The sequence below is a fragment of the Stegastes partitus genome, unplaced genomic scaffold, assembly GCF_000690725.1.
Source record: "Stegastes partitus isolate 25-593 unplaced genomic scaffold, Stegastes_partitus-1.0.2 Scaffold771, whole genome shotgun sequence".
Lineage (NCBI taxonomy): Eukaryota > Metazoa > Chordata > Actinopteri > Pomacentridae > Stegastes > Stegastes partitus.
This window is the reverse complement of record NW_007578502.1, coordinates 122,736-137,566: the sequence shown is the minus strand read 5'-3', so window position 1 is coordinate 137,566 and position 14,831 is coordinate 122,736. Positions and strand designations below refer to the sequence as shown.

General features: G+C 46.8%; 1 protein-coding gene across 2 annotated transcripts in view; it reads left to right on the top strand.

Moving 5' to 3' along the window:
- The window catches only part of trdmt1 (tRNA aspartic acid methyltransferase 1), a 17,546-nt gene extending 3,154 nt beyond the window's left edge, over positions 1–14,392 (top strand). For both annotated transcript variants that reach the window (XM_008291937.1, XM_008291936.1), the window contains exons 2-11: positions 1,027–1,136; positions 3,003–3,079; positions 4,624–4,695; positions 6,352–6,417; positions 7,102–7,171; positions 7,273–7,356; positions 9,477–9,802; positions 10,750–10,807; positions 11,742–11,871; positions 12,521–14,392. In XM_008291937.1, coding sequence (XP_008290159.1) covers positions 3,042–3,079; positions 4,624–4,695; positions 6,352–6,417; positions 7,102–7,171; positions 7,273–7,356; positions 9,477–9,802; positions 10,750–10,807; positions 11,742–11,871; positions 12,521–12,627 — 951 coding nt within the window. In that variant the 5' untranslated portion in view covers positions 1,027–1,136; positions 3,003–3,041 and the 3' untranslated portion in view covers positions 12,628–14,392. The remainder of the gene's footprint in view (positions 1–1,026; positions 1,137–3,002; positions 3,080–4,623; positions 4,696–6,351; positions 6,418–7,101; positions 7,172–7,272; positions 7,357–9,476; positions 9,803–10,749; positions 10,808–11,741; positions 11,872–12,520) is intronic.
- The last annotated feature ends 439 nt before the right edge of the window (positions 14,393–14,831 follow it).

The following is a 14,831-nucleotide window of genomic DNA, read 5'->3' as shown; positions in this document are numbered from 1 at the left end:
CTGGAGTCCGAACCCTCACCCGGTGTCCGTTAACGGAGCTAGCTGGAGTCCGAACCCTCACCCGGTGTCCGCCAACGGAGCTAGCTGGAGTCCGAACCCTCACCCGGTGTCCGTTAACGGAGCTAGCTGGAGTCCGAACCCTCACCCGGTGTCCGCTAACGGAGCTAGCTGGAGTCCGAACCCTCACCCGGTGTCCGCTAACGGAGCTAGCTGGAGTCCGAACCCTCACCCGGTGTCCGCTAACTGGAGTCCGAACCCTCACCCGGTGTCCGCTAACGGAGCTAGCATTGTTATTTTGGTACACAAATGATGTTTTTGTCTGAATATTGGTGCTAAAATGTGAAAAATCCCCCAACACAGCTGTGAGTGCCATTGCTTGTGCTGTGACTGACCTGACATGACCTGACATCAGCACACCTGGAAGAGAGAGGATGGAGGAAGGTAGGCTGTCGGAGCCATGAGGGAGGATGTACAGGAGTGTCATGGACACACAGCTGGAGGATACAAAGCTTGTTGGGAGCAGGGCTGGCAGATGTATTTATAGTATACATACTGCGCAATCACAGTCACTCTTTGTGTAGTGCTGCTGTGTGCCATGACACACTTCATGGCACGTGTTAAATGAAAGAACATAAATGTATGACATCCGTCCATGATCTTCACATGCTGCCATGTTAAGACACAGCTGGGATGTGTGGACCCTGTGGGGAGCAGAAGACTACCATGAAGCAGTGTGACGTAGCCAGGCTTCCCTTGTCCCAGCTGCACATTGCAAACTCCACACACCTAAACATGATATTGAAGAAGTGCCTTTCGGTCTGACACTGTCCCATGATAGCTGATTTATAGAAAGCACTAGAAGGTCACGGCTGTAGGACCATGAGTGAGGTGAGATGAGAGCTATTGGACTCTTGTCAGCATTCATTTACCACTCTAAAGAGGCTGTGAAACAAAACTCTGGGCACTGATAAACTGAAGACTTTTATGTTGAGCTAGAAAAGTAGGCGTGCTTTCTTTTTCTTCCAGAGAGTGGCATACCCTCCCAGGTAGTGGCTGCCATCGACATCAACACCACAGCCAATCTGATCTACAAGCACAACTTCCCTGACACTCCCCTCTGGAACAAGACCATCGAGGTTGGTGACACTGTAGGATTCATGCATGAGAATAAAACTGATTCCGACTAACATGCAGTCAGTCAGTTTGTTGCTTTGGGACCAGTGGCAGCCTTTCATACCCCATTTGTACCTGGTAATAGCATGTGTTCTGTGTCTGGATAACCAGATCCGCTCCACCAGTCTTTGCGCTGTAACTGCCTACTTTCTGGCAAGCTCGTTGCCTGAGTGTGGTGACCAGCCAACACCATGGATGCTGCTGTAGTTCCATGGGTCTGAATGTTAAACCATTGTCGCCATGACAGCGCTCCAAAAGTGAAGCCAAAATATCACTGAAATGGGCACTGCCATCTTTGCAGACTTTTTATTTATTTTTTGTTTAACCTTTATTTAACCAGGAAACGGCTCATCAAGATTATAAATCTCTTTTTTAAGAGTGTCCTGGTTCAGACAGGCAGCAGCACAGTCACAGACAGACGAGGTCACAGCAGCATCCACACAGACACCATACCCATAACACACGGTGAGATTACATTTAGAGGATAAGAAACGAACACATCAGCAGAGATCAGAAATGTAACTAGCAAAGTAATCGCCTGTCAGAACATCTACAGACTGATGGTTCTGCCTCCAAGTCATTTAAAAACACTTTAAGGTGTGTAAAGAGAGCAGCTCTTGAAGTTTCAGGTCTTTTTGTGTTCCAGGTAGAGGGAGCAGCCAACCTAAAAGCTTTCTTTCCTGTTTGGTTCTGACCGTGGGAACAGATCTGGGACCACAGACTGTTCTGTGCACATCTAACCCTCACCCTGAAGCATTATTGTTAGATGGCCTTGTAGCCTGTTGGACAGAGGGTTTCTTTTCTTTGTTTTTTCAAGAAGAGGTCACACATTGCTTGCAGGGATGCTGTCTGATCTGCAGGCGAAGGAACAAATGGTCACAGCTCAAACACTCTAAGTCGTATTGAAAAAGACTCTTTCACTGCGTGAGTCACAATCTGGTTGTGAACATGCTGTTGTGTTTTCATGTTTGTGCTGTGTGTGATACAGATCTGACGGCAGGTTGAAAACACTCACTGTTTCTGAATTCCACCCGGAACTGTGGGGCTCAGATATAGTGGCAGTGAATGGGCGTTTAGTCGGCACACTGGATTATGAGAAACCTGTAAGTCCTATCACAATGAGATTCACTCTGGGTGGAAGTGAAGTACAATGTGTGATGTAGAGGATAAATTCTGACTATTGGTCCAGGTTAGCTAAACTAATAAAACAGATAAGATTGTAAAATCTGGACCAAACACTCAAGTTCTTAATACTTTAAGCAGCCACTCCAAAAAACATAAAAGATATCAAACATGGATTTAGACAGCTAGCATTCAAAGCCTTGTGAGCCGTTTAAATAAAGTTTTTACTGTAAAGTGTGACAGGGCTACAGGGTTCCCAACATGGCTGGTTTTGGCAGCGACTTCCCATTGATTTCAATGAGGATTTTTAATGCAGTTTTTTACAAGTTTCATCAAAACTGTACAACAAATGTCATAGCACACTATTCCCAATCCAGCTGCATGTTGTGATATGCACTTTGTGTGGGTTTTCTCAATGCTGCGGGAGGAATTAGGCTTCAAGAATCATGTCATAAGAATCAATAAGATAAGCCTGAGGACTGCTCATGGGTAGGCTTCAACGCTGATGGAAAGCTCATAACCAGATGGATCTCATTCCAATGCTGTATCTGTGCATCTGCACTGTGCAGTAATATCCAGAAGAGTTATCCTATACACACTGCGTGCTAATGTACCAGGTGCAAATGGAGATGTTAAGAGAAGCTCAGAGTCCCCTGATCGTTAGCTTACCGGCTTAATTAAAATGCTGATTTTTGTTTGTTTTTCAGGGTATATCATTAGATGACTTCAATAAATTATCTTTTGACATGATTTTGATGAGCCCTCCTTGCCAGCCTTTCACCAGGTAGATTGAGTTTTATATGCACTGTGGTGCAACACACACACACACACACACACACACACACACACACACACAGAGCTGGATTCCTTCTCTTGTGTTCTGGTGGTGGTGCAGACTGACATCCAGCACATCAGTCCAGATTCTCCCATTAGGGTTGAGATCTGATGATGGAGAATGTGATTCATCAACCATCCAGCGAGCTCTCCTGTCTTAGTGATACCTGGAAAAGCTCACTCCCATCAGGACACATGTGTTTCTTCACTCAGAACAGCTTTGTATTGTCCTGCAGTGACCTGTTCCTCTCAGTGAACTGGTGAGCCAACCCATGAAGCTGAGTGTCCCTGACGGCCCAGCAGAGCCCCTGGACCTCTCCACCAGAGCTGTGGAAGGCCTGCAGAGTTCCCTGTGCCACGTTGCATAAAGAATGACTCCTCTGACATCTCACTTTTTTCTACATCTCTGTAGACCAGTGTCCCTGGTTTTTGTACCACCCAACTGGCCAGCTGAGTTACCTGGGGCCCCACCTGGGCCTCGGTGGTGACCTTTGTTGGAAAGTCACCTGGGTCTTTTCCTCACTCACAAAATCAGAATCAGCAGGCCCTTGTTGGCATTTCTCTACGTTCCACAGAGGATGGTTGGACGTACATTAGATAACTGTACGATGCAGGGCACCTGTGTGTGCATTGGTTGTGCCATTTTCAGGTGTTTTCTTTTGTTTGTCAGCTGTCTGTAAGTGGATGTTCTGTGTTGTTGGTGCTTGGAGTGAAGTGCTGTGAAACCATGTCCATCCGGTACACCCTGTGGGCCAAACACATGCTACTAGAAGTCTGTTATCTTTGCCTGCTGTGCTGCCAGAGCAGACAGGTCTCGAGTAGGAGCGTTTAGTGGAGGACCAGTTGTTGTGCATCAGCAGGAGCATGCTGGCAGCGTTTGTGCCCGTTAGTTCAGTGTGAGTCTGAGTTCTGGTCAGCCCTCCTGCATGGCCAGAACCTGCAGTGTCTGTCCCTGCACTGTGTGGGTCAGTCCACTAGGCACCATGTGGAGTTGCTTTCTTCACTTTTGTCAAGTGACAGTTTCAATCATGTTTTTTCAAACAAGCTGTCCTGGTGTTGACCAAAGCGTTCAGAGTACAGCGCAGCTCTGGTGCTTTCCAACCTGAAGGCCACTGCTGGCTCTGATGGCCGTCAGCGTTGTTATGAACACTGTAGGGTACACTCGTCTGAATGCATACCTTGTATTTGGTTTATTTTCTGATTGAGAGTAAGCAGTTTGTTTTTCTCTGACTGACAGTATGCAGACCTATGGTTAAAAAAATCAGACTCTCCAGATGGACAGCTGGCACATTCGAATGGATCTGCAGAGCTTTGATAAATGTAAAATGTGTGTTAATGCAGCTTCAGATGACACATTCTGGTCCTGTACAGCTCCATCAGCTTCTAACTTCAGTTCTGCAGACCTAAGGCAGTATGCTTGTCTGGTACAGTCCACAAAAAAACAGTAGCACAAAAAGTAATGTGCTCTCTATGTTCTTGTTTGTTCCTCTGTAGGATTGGGCTTCAGGGGGACACTGCTGACCCAAGAACCAAGAGCTTCCTCTACATCCTGGATCTTCTGCCGAGGTCTGAAATCTGGAGGCTTCTTATGACCTCTGGTCAACTGGAGGTCATAAATATTGGAAAAAAGTCCAGTTTTCTCCCCAGAGCAGCTGTTGTTAGCTGTTATTTATACCAGCCAGACAAAACATGGAAGCTGTGCGGCTAATATTGTGTAGTTCTACCTAGACCAGGGGTCGGCAACCTTCACCACTCAGAGAGCCATTTGGACCCGTCTCCCACGGAACAGAAAACAGTGGGAGCCACAAAACCCTTCTGACATCTAACATGAAGATAACACTGCATACATCGTTTCTACCTTCATGCTGTGTATAAAAACTATAGTGTTGCTGCATTTATGAAACCAGCGACCTGCTGCAGAGGAAACCACATTTAATTTCTGCAACAAAACATTTTGAACTCCAAAACAACAGACGCTAGGTTGAAGGTTACTTTATACTCAGTGTCTGTCTGAGTCCTCCTCGTATTTATGAAATAAAAAGCTGATTTTAAATCCTGCACCTGCAGCAAAGTAAACCAGCGTCTGGTTGTCCTGCTGCCTGCAGCTGGACTGCTGACCAGACTACTGACCGCCTGTGAGCTCTTTGGGATGGAGGAGCTCACGGCAGCACCGCTGCTCGCTGAGGACAGCAACGGCACAACGATACCAGTTTTCACCTCAGAGTCTCCAGTAACACCAGAAAGAGTCGCTAGATTGGTTGCTAGTCACTTTTGACAAAAAAAAAAATCACCAGGACGATTTGGAAAGTGTCCTGATTTAGCCAGAAAGTCACCGAGCTGGCAGCACTGTGCCGGTGGGGGTCGCACATCGACAGTGTGACGCATATTTTGAGCGACAAAATATTAAATGCGCTTTATTTTAATGTTACAAGTTCACAAAAATCTTCAGATTTATAATTACATTTAAAAAACAAACAAACTAAAATAAAATACATTTAAATAAAATAGTCATTATTTATTTACCAAAGCCACAAGGAGCCGCAGCAGACCGATGAAAGGGCCACATGAGGCCCCAGAGCCGCGGGTTGACCACCTCTGGACTAGTACCACAAACATAGCCAGGACCTGCCAGGCCATGGATGGGGGTGTCCTGATGATTGGATAAGAGCTCTGATACAAACACGCTGCTGGAAGCAGCACAGCCCAGAGACACTGTGAATGAAGAGAACAGACTGGTGGGAATAAAGTTCAAAGATTAATGGGAACATAAGACAACGTAGGTCAGTGGTTCTGATGAGTTCAGGCCGGCAGAGAAGGCCTTGCTGGTCCTGATGGACCACCACTGTGTTTTGGATCATTGTCTTGTTTGAAAACCCAACTGCCTCCAGAACCCAACCTTCTGGCTGTTGGTTTGTAGGTTTTCCTGATGAGTGGAGGTAATCCTCCTCCTTTATTACCAACACAGCCACAGACCCTGAGGCTGCCACTACCATGGTATCCATCTCTGTGTCTGACCACCCTGTTTAAACACCCATCATCTCCTCAGACGTTACGCAACTTTGTGTTGCAGCAAGCTTTCATTGATGGTGGTAGCTGAGTGCTCAGTGGACAGGGTAGGACATTTATAGTCCAAGCACAGCTTCATGATGCGGCTTATGGTGTGTCCGTTGTAAGCCACGACTTGATGTTTTCTCTCAACAAACTCTGTTTCTCTGTGTCCAGGCTGTGCAGGCTGCCCCGCTTCATCCTGCTGGAAAATGTGAAAGGCTTCGAGACGTCCTCCGCAAGGTAATGCTGGGAATACAAAGAGTCCTTCAGTAAACCATAAGAAGCTCTTCTGGGGTTTTGTGGGGTGTCTCTGTCTAATATTAAATACATTTAAGTATTAGTTTGATGACTGGACCAGTTAAGTGTCATATGAGAAATCTGCAGAAGACATCAGCACTGTTGGTGGTGATCAGTAGAGCGTTTGGTGAGTGCTCCGCTGACACTTCAACATCAAGTTTTATTATTCCACAATGTCTCAGCATGTCCATTCCTAGAACTGAAAAGTATGAAAAGCGCATCTACCAACATGCACCGGGGCTTTACTAGCTCTGCTTTCTGTGTTTTTTATTTGTTTTTGCCAGAGTAGGGCCTGAAAAACTATTTAGCTTCAAGTTCAGATAGTCTCTGGTTATGGCTAAGTTGTAATCAAGAAAACATTGGATGCTGTCATCAGAAGTCCTCTCTTTAGGCACACATTGAAATAAAAAGTGAACTCAAAACTTGTGATGAACCCCATGCAGCTGCATGTACAAACCAAACTGCATAGAATGTTGTTTATTATGAAATGCTTTGTAAAAATATATACATTTGGTTGAGCTTTCATAACCGATGGGCCCAATCCAAGCAGAACAAAGTTCTGGAGGTAATACTGTGCTGAGGGAAGGAAAGGGAGACCTAAAATAATGTTATGCTTTGGTTCTCTAGGGAACGCTTGGTGAAAACGCTGATGGAATGTGGATACAACTTTCAGGAGATCATGGTCTCACCCACAAGTGTAAGAACCACCTGCTGCAGATCATCTACCTAGATGATCATCTGAGACGACTGAATATGAAGGTGGAAACTATTCATATTGCTGTTGCTTTCATTTTCCAGGTCGGCATCCCAAATTCAAGGCTGCGTTATTTCCTGATTGCTGAGAAGTCAGCAGGACAGTTGAGCACCCAGACGGGTTTAAAGGTGAGCCTTCCTGACTGTAGGCCTGAACTGTGCTAGTTTCCAGTGCCAGCCTGTGCACCACGATTAGTAGTGGTTGTTGAATGTAAGATTAAAACAAGCCTTTATTAATCCCACTGTGGGGACATTCACAGTGTTACTGCAGCAAAGATGGTGCAAACGTTTAAGGAATGTAGTGCAACAAATGGCAATACATACACACACTTATATAAGTAGTAGTTATAGAAATAACAGTATTGCACAGAAGATAAGTATTCTTATTACACAGGTTATTATCTGTATCGCACAGATTGTACGTCAGTAGAAATATACCGATGTGGCACATGTTCTAGTATATGTAGAAAAGTAGAGATTGCAAAATATTTGTGATTCACAGAATGTGTTGGTATTGTACCAAGAGCAGTGGAACAGTTGGTCAGTGTGCGGTCTACTGGGAGCAGTGCTGGCTGTAAAGTCTGCAGGAAGGAAGGAAGGAAGGAAGCAAGGAAGCCCGGCAGTATCTGTGTGATGCACCGCGGGTGAAGCAGCCTGTCACTGCAGCAGCTGCCCAGTGTTGTCAGAGTCTCCTGCAGAGGGTGGAACATGTTCTACAACACAGACGATAGCTTAGCCATCATCCTCCTGTCTCCCACCACCTCCACTAGATCCAGGGGACATCCCAGGACCGAGCTGGCCTTCTTCATCAGTTTGTTGAGTCTCTTCCTGGTCTGCTACGGTATAGCTGCTGCCCATCATATCACTGCATAGAAGATGGCTGATGCCTTCACAGAGTCAAAGAAGGACCTGAGGAGCACTCCCAACAGATCTAACTCCTCTCAGCAGATGAGAGGGAGATATCTTGTCTGGAAAAGGTGATGGTGGTTATGGAGGATAACTGGACCTGGTGCGGGGTGCCAATAAGTTTGGCTTCGGTTGTACAACAGTTTGTTTGAAGGAAATTACGACTCATCCACGCCTTTATCTCCTCCAGGCAGGTGGTGAGTGTTGAGAGTGGTGATGATGATGACGACAGAGCAGTTGAAGAGGTTGAGTCAGTCCTGAGGTACAACTGGGTGTCATCGGCGTAGCAATGGAATAACATTCCATACTGGCCAATGACGCAACCAAGGGGGAGTGTGTATAAGATGAAGGGAATGGACCAAGCACAGGTGTGCAAATTAAAGTTGGAGATGGGCCTGTGGTTAGCTTGTATTCCAGGTCGAGAGGAGGTTTATTCATCAGTGGTTGTGCATCAGAAGTTCCATATTGATGTGTCAGATGCTGGATCTGTTTAGAGGTCTGAGCAGACTGGAACCCATGTTCTCCGTCCCACTGAGCAGGAAGTGGACTTGTGATGCTCCCAGCTACAGCAGCTCCAACAGTGGCAGCGCTCTGAAGATGTGTTGGAGGTGGGACCGGCAGACCACGTGGACGGGATGGAGTTTTGGCACCTGTGCTGTAGGTGAACAAACTTGCGACGGGATCTTCTGTGGATGTATCGTGGTCTGCGTAGGAGTCCAAGTAGCTTGATGTTCTCAGTACACTCTGGGATGGAGCAGCTGTTGTTTTTCACCAGCTGTGTGGTGGAATATGTTAGCCTGGTGCTAGCCACTAGCTGCGAACAAGATGACCAGAGGTGTAGAGTTGAGCAGAAAGGGAAGATCAAGAGCATGGCAGAAGGGGGTGACACTGGAAGAAAGGATTGAAGGACAGTTGGTAGACGGCCGAGGTTGTTGGGCAGCGTCGTCAACATCAAGAATGGACGGTTGCAGGTACATGAGAGCACCACTCAGGCTGCCAAAAATCTGTTAAAAATCAGTCTAAAAAGTTGTCGAGTGTCTAGGGTTTGGCAATGCGAGAGAATATCTGGTGGTCAAGCAGGAAATGACCAAGACATAGTAAGTTACACCACAAAGTGGACTGGAGAAGCAGCGAACAGCCAGCTCCAGCGTCCTCTCCCTCAGGTCCAAAATCCATCAAGCAAGTTGTCCCAAGTGTCTGTGACCTTTGTTCACAACTGTACATACTGAGCAGGGTTCCTCCTTTGGATTGTTTCATCCTAATACACAACCACACTGTGTGGAAACACATAAACACATACCTAGTAATGTGGGATCCTAATGTACAAAGTGTTTCACCTTCAGATGTTAGATGTCCTTCCACTTCCTGCCAAGAGTGAGCCTGCCGAGCAGCCCAGAGTCTTGAGTCCTGTCTGCCAACGTAGCGGCCAACCAGAGGAGGAGGTGCAAAGGGGAGGAATCCTCTATAAACTAGAGACCCAGATGGATGCACAGAGGAAGGTTAATCAGAACCGGGATCTGTCTGTCAGGGAGATCCAAGACTTCCTGGAACCACAGATGGAGGTCAACCTGGAGCTCCACCTGCTTCCTCCTAAAACACTGCTGCGCTATGGGCTCCTCTTGGACATCGTTCAGCCCACATGCAGGAGGTCCGTCTGCTTCACTAAAGGGTGGGTTTGTAGCGTCTTGGTCTCATTTGCACCATGTCCAGTGGTTGCTTTATCACTGCAATAATTCAGCCTCTTTTGCTCAAATACTAGCATTCAAAATTAATTTACATGTACTTTCTCTATGTCGTTGAACACAGCATAATACTTCTAGATTGTTTGAGACTGTTTGGCCTAATGACAGCTGGTCATGCTGTCACCTGTGATGGCTTTCAGGTAACACGTGTGCCCTGTGAACGGCTGTTTGGTGACTGTGTTCCTTCATCCGTTCTGTGTGTTGGGCCAGCATCGTTTAGATACGTTCCATTACTGTTGGAATTTGCGTTATGGCCAGAACTATTCACTAAGAAAAGAGAAATTATAGTCCATCATTACTTTCAGGCATGAAAGTTATTGAGTCTGGAAAGTTTCAAGAACTTTAATACATTTTTCAGGTGCAGTCTCAAAACTGTTCAGACGCTGTGATGAAACTGGCGTGGACAGGGAATGTCCCAGGAAGCCAAGACCAAGGTGTTCTCTGCTGCAGAGGACAGTTCATCAGTGCTAACAGCCTCCCAGCTCTCCAGTTCTACACGATTATCTGGCATAGTAAGGGTTAGGCCTCTCCCCATGAACGGCGGTACAGCATTCATTAGAGCAGTTCGTTTGACTCTGTTAATGACATGTGATCCATGCAGTGGACTTTCTGATCTTCTTGATGTCCACTTCTGGCAACATACAGCGTGGTCCTGGTCTGTCACAAAGCTGTGGACACACGTCTGGCAGGACACGAGGACTCAGCTGTCATTCAGTGTTTAGGATTTTTCATCAATCTGCTTTACAATCTGCATCTGTTGAGATATTCATACATGTGATCGCCCTGAAACCTTTAGTATATGTGCCTCCTCATATCGGTACACAGCAGCTTGATCACTGTAACACTCACCATCCTCTGTGTGTTTCATCCGTAGCTATCGGCGCTATGTGGAGGGAACTGGCTCGGTGCTGCAGAGCTGCACGGAAACGAAGGTAGGCTTTGGTTTGGTCCAGGTATCAGCTGCTGCTGCCAGCGACAGCCTATGTGCTGAGTGGTGTTCATTTGTAGTTGGGTACAGATCCCAGCTGCTGGGCCATGACCCGGCTCTGACCTGGCTCTGACCGGGTTCTGACCCAACTCAGTCCTGGTTCTGACCCGGTTCTGACCCAGCTCTGACCCTGCTCAGTTCTGTTGCAGATACGCTGTCTGATGGAAACGTTGCAGCAGCAGTCTGTGTGTTTTCAGCCATCAAACATGGCTCAGCGGCTCATGTTTATCAAGCAAACACACGTTTGTGTGCGTATCTATACAAGCCTTTTGTTGCATCACGGCTCGGGTCAAATGTCGAGCGGGTCAGGTTAGGGTTCGGGTTTGGGTTAGGGTTCAGGTTAACCCTGTCGCAGCACATCTGTCGCTAACTGGCCTGTTCTGTTCAGTGTCATGAGCTGCCATTGGCTGGGTCGGGCCTGCTGATCACTGAGCTGTGCTCCAATTAAGTACTGATTGATTGATTGATTTGGACCTTTTAGAAACCCAAAGAGACCAGCTACCAGATAGGAGCGGGAGGAGGCAGAAGGCCTGGGTGGCTTATTGAAAGCCTCCACCTAAATAATGATGGCACGTCACCAGGAACAGAATGAAGTCATGTCCACGGATCCTGATCTCTGCTGTTTCTGGTGCACGGCATCTGTGTTTACACACATTGGTCAATAAATACAGACACTTATTTACAACACTGAAGTCAGTTCCACACTTTAGAGATGTCTAGAACAGCAGCAGCTCACCTGCAGCTCCTGGGTCAGAGCTGGGTCAGCAGAAACCTCATCCTGAAGTGCTTGAGAGGACGCTACACCTGTTATTTCAAACTGAACTGTGAGCTGACACTGTGTACCGGGTGCTGACGGCTGGGCTTTGTGTGCTCTGCAGATTGAGAGTGTGTTTACGGGTCTGGACCAGCTGTCTGAAGAGGAGAAACTCCAGCGGCTGGTGAAACTAAAGCTCCGATACTTCACTCCCAGAGAAGTGGCCAACCTCATGGGCTTTCCTCAAAGTTTCTGTGAGTCAAAGACATCCTTCCTTCTAGCTTTATCGTGGTTTGTGTCGAGGCCTCTTGATCTTTTGGCCCTCTCTGAGGAGACAGCAGCGCTCTTTCCTCCTCCAACCCTTCATGCTGCTGTCAACAACACTCAGTGACCTTCAGCCAGGCCGGCTGTGGCTAGAGATGAAATCCCTGCTCCTGATGTTACTGCTGTGATCTGGTGACAGCAGGAGGTCCAGACCTGCCGCTGTGTCATACCCTAAAGGTGTTTGCTGCGTGATGTATCTCATTAACCTGTAGAGATCTGATTAGTGCTGTTTATGAAACCGACCCAGTGACTAGACTCCACTGAAGTTTGAAGGTTTTTCAGAGTCCACTTTATGGTGTTCTAGGTCTCACCAGACTCCCTACAGACACAGAGGCAGCACTGTATGGATTCACTGCAGAATGAAATGTCAGCCAACGTAACAACAAGCAAAAATCATGACCCTGATTGATGTGGTCGACTTCTGGAGGGAATGGCTGTAAACTGAATACGCCGTTGATGTGCTTGTGGTGGTTTCTGTTTGTTCTTTAGCTGTGTGTCCTATGGGGCCATTTCATACGACTGAATAATGACACATTGTTTGCTCGTGTTGGTTATTTACCTGGTTGTGTTTTGATGCAGCCTTTCCAGAGCAGATCCCTACCATCCAGCGGTACCGAGTGTTGGGAAACAGCCTCAACGTGGTGGTGGTGGCCAGACTGCTGCAGCTGCTGGTCTCAGAGCGCTGACGACATGCTGGAGACCAGAACCGTGTGAGTGTGGTGATACCAGTGGGTTCTCTCTGACGTGGGGTTCTGATTAAACATGGATCAACGTGTAGGCAGCAGTCAGGACGCTTTCTGTCTATGACGTGCTCATGAAGGTCTTGTATCTCCATCACACAGCCACGTTGAGCTTCTTGTGTTTGCCTCTCTCTGTCTCCACATGCTTGTGTATTTTCTGCATCAGAATAAATACCATTCATGAAATTAAAGGTTTGATTTGTGGAAGGAAAACTAGACTGTCCCTGCTGAGAAGAAGGATGGTGAGTGTTTTCCTGAAGGGGCTGCACATGGCACCGCTGTGGTGTCTAAACACAGAACAGTAAACTGTTGGGATGAATGTTCTCAGCTCATGTGTAGTCCAGTTCTTAGTCTCAGATGGCCAAATGCTTTTATACCTGAGTAAGAAATGCATACTCGCTTGATGCCTGCAGTCACAGTTGCCTTAAACAGAATTCCCCGCTGAGCATCCCTGTACTACATTGTCATGTCTTTCATACTATTTCATGTTGTACTTTGTGTTTGTTATTCTGTCTGCGTACCCTTATGTGTGATTCTGTGTAGTCTGTATTGTCATGTTGTGAGATGGAAGTAAAGGGCTGGTTTGTATAAAATAATTTCCCCCTGGGGACAATAAAGTCTAAGTCTATACTCGTACAAGAAAAGGTGGCTGTGTGGCTACTCCTGCCAGTGTTCTGGTATCAGCAGGAGCAGTACTCATACAACTACAGAAACATCTGGACATCAATTAGAAAACAAACATTTATTGTGTTTCTATAAACTGAAGACTCAAACAGAGCATGAATGTCTCAGAGTGTGTGTCCACACTGAGCTGGAACATGTCCTCCTCAGACCATCATCTCCATGATCACCTCTATGAGACAGCAGTCAGAAGACACACTGAAGGTCTCTCAACCTCTCAATAACTGGATTATTTCTGAGCTGAACACTTCAATGTTTCCTGTTGTGAACAAGAACAAGGCCTGTATGGAAACAATGCAACCACAGTAAACACGGCTGTGACCAGAACTGAGCTTTTCAATGAGCCCAGGTGCATTAAGGTGGTTAAAGGACGAGCTGTAAACACCAGAACGTCATCAGCAACTCACAAAAACCAGGAGACGACAGCTGTGTGGTGACCACAAAGATTTACTTTTAACAACCAATCAAACAAATGCTGCATAAAAACCCTGCTGCTGGTGTTCCTGGAGACGGGCAGAACCTGTCAGAACCTGTCAGAACCTGTCAGAGAGCCAGCCAGAGGCTGACTGAGGGAACGATGGAGGCCTTATCCGGCTGATCTACTGGCTCCAGGTGAGGCTCAGCCGACCAGCGAGCCTCTGCTCAGCCACAGGAACACAGGGACACCTGGTGGACAGGTGGAGGGTCGCCACTAGTGTCTTATAAAACTGAGTGTGCATTTTATAGTGACTGGAGCCAAGTATGACTCAGCATATTGTTAATGGCTTTATACAGTTATTTGTATTAATTTAATGAGTGACAGTAATACTGGACACTGTGGTGCATGGAGTCCCCTCCAATGTGTGTTTCCTGTTACATGACTAAGGTTGAATAATTCAAACACAACCCTTCATCCTGTTGGTCAGTCCCTCCAGTTTAGTTGAAGCCTAAACACACAGTTTGTAAAAGTTCACTGCTTTAATGTTTCACTGTGATATGTACCGTCTGTGTATTGTGATATCAATAAAGTTTTGAGAAGGCATAAACTTTACCCAGACTAAATCACACTGTGACAATCATTCCATGAGAAGAGCTGAAACATTTCTGATTCCAGCTTAATGAGGAGCAGCAGCGTCTATGAAGCTGTGTGGCTCCAGCGGTGCTGTAGCAGCAAAAACAACACAAACAGAAGGTCTCCTCCACGCTTCCTTCCATCTGAGTTTTTGTGGACAGAGATAAAAGTGTTTCAGGATACTGTGGAGCTCCTTGTCTTGTGAACCTCTGTTTCTCGTCTGAGCCCTGTTTCATCTCTCCTGGACAGCAAACCACAGCAGCAGTGAGGAAGGCACTGACTCCACTTCCTGAGGATCTCTAAAACCACTTGCAGGAGATCTGCTTGTGTCCTTTTACCGCTGCTCTGCTGAGAGCGTGGTGGTGCCCTACATCACTGTGTGGTTGAGCAGCTGCTCAGCGGTGGACAGGAGATCCTC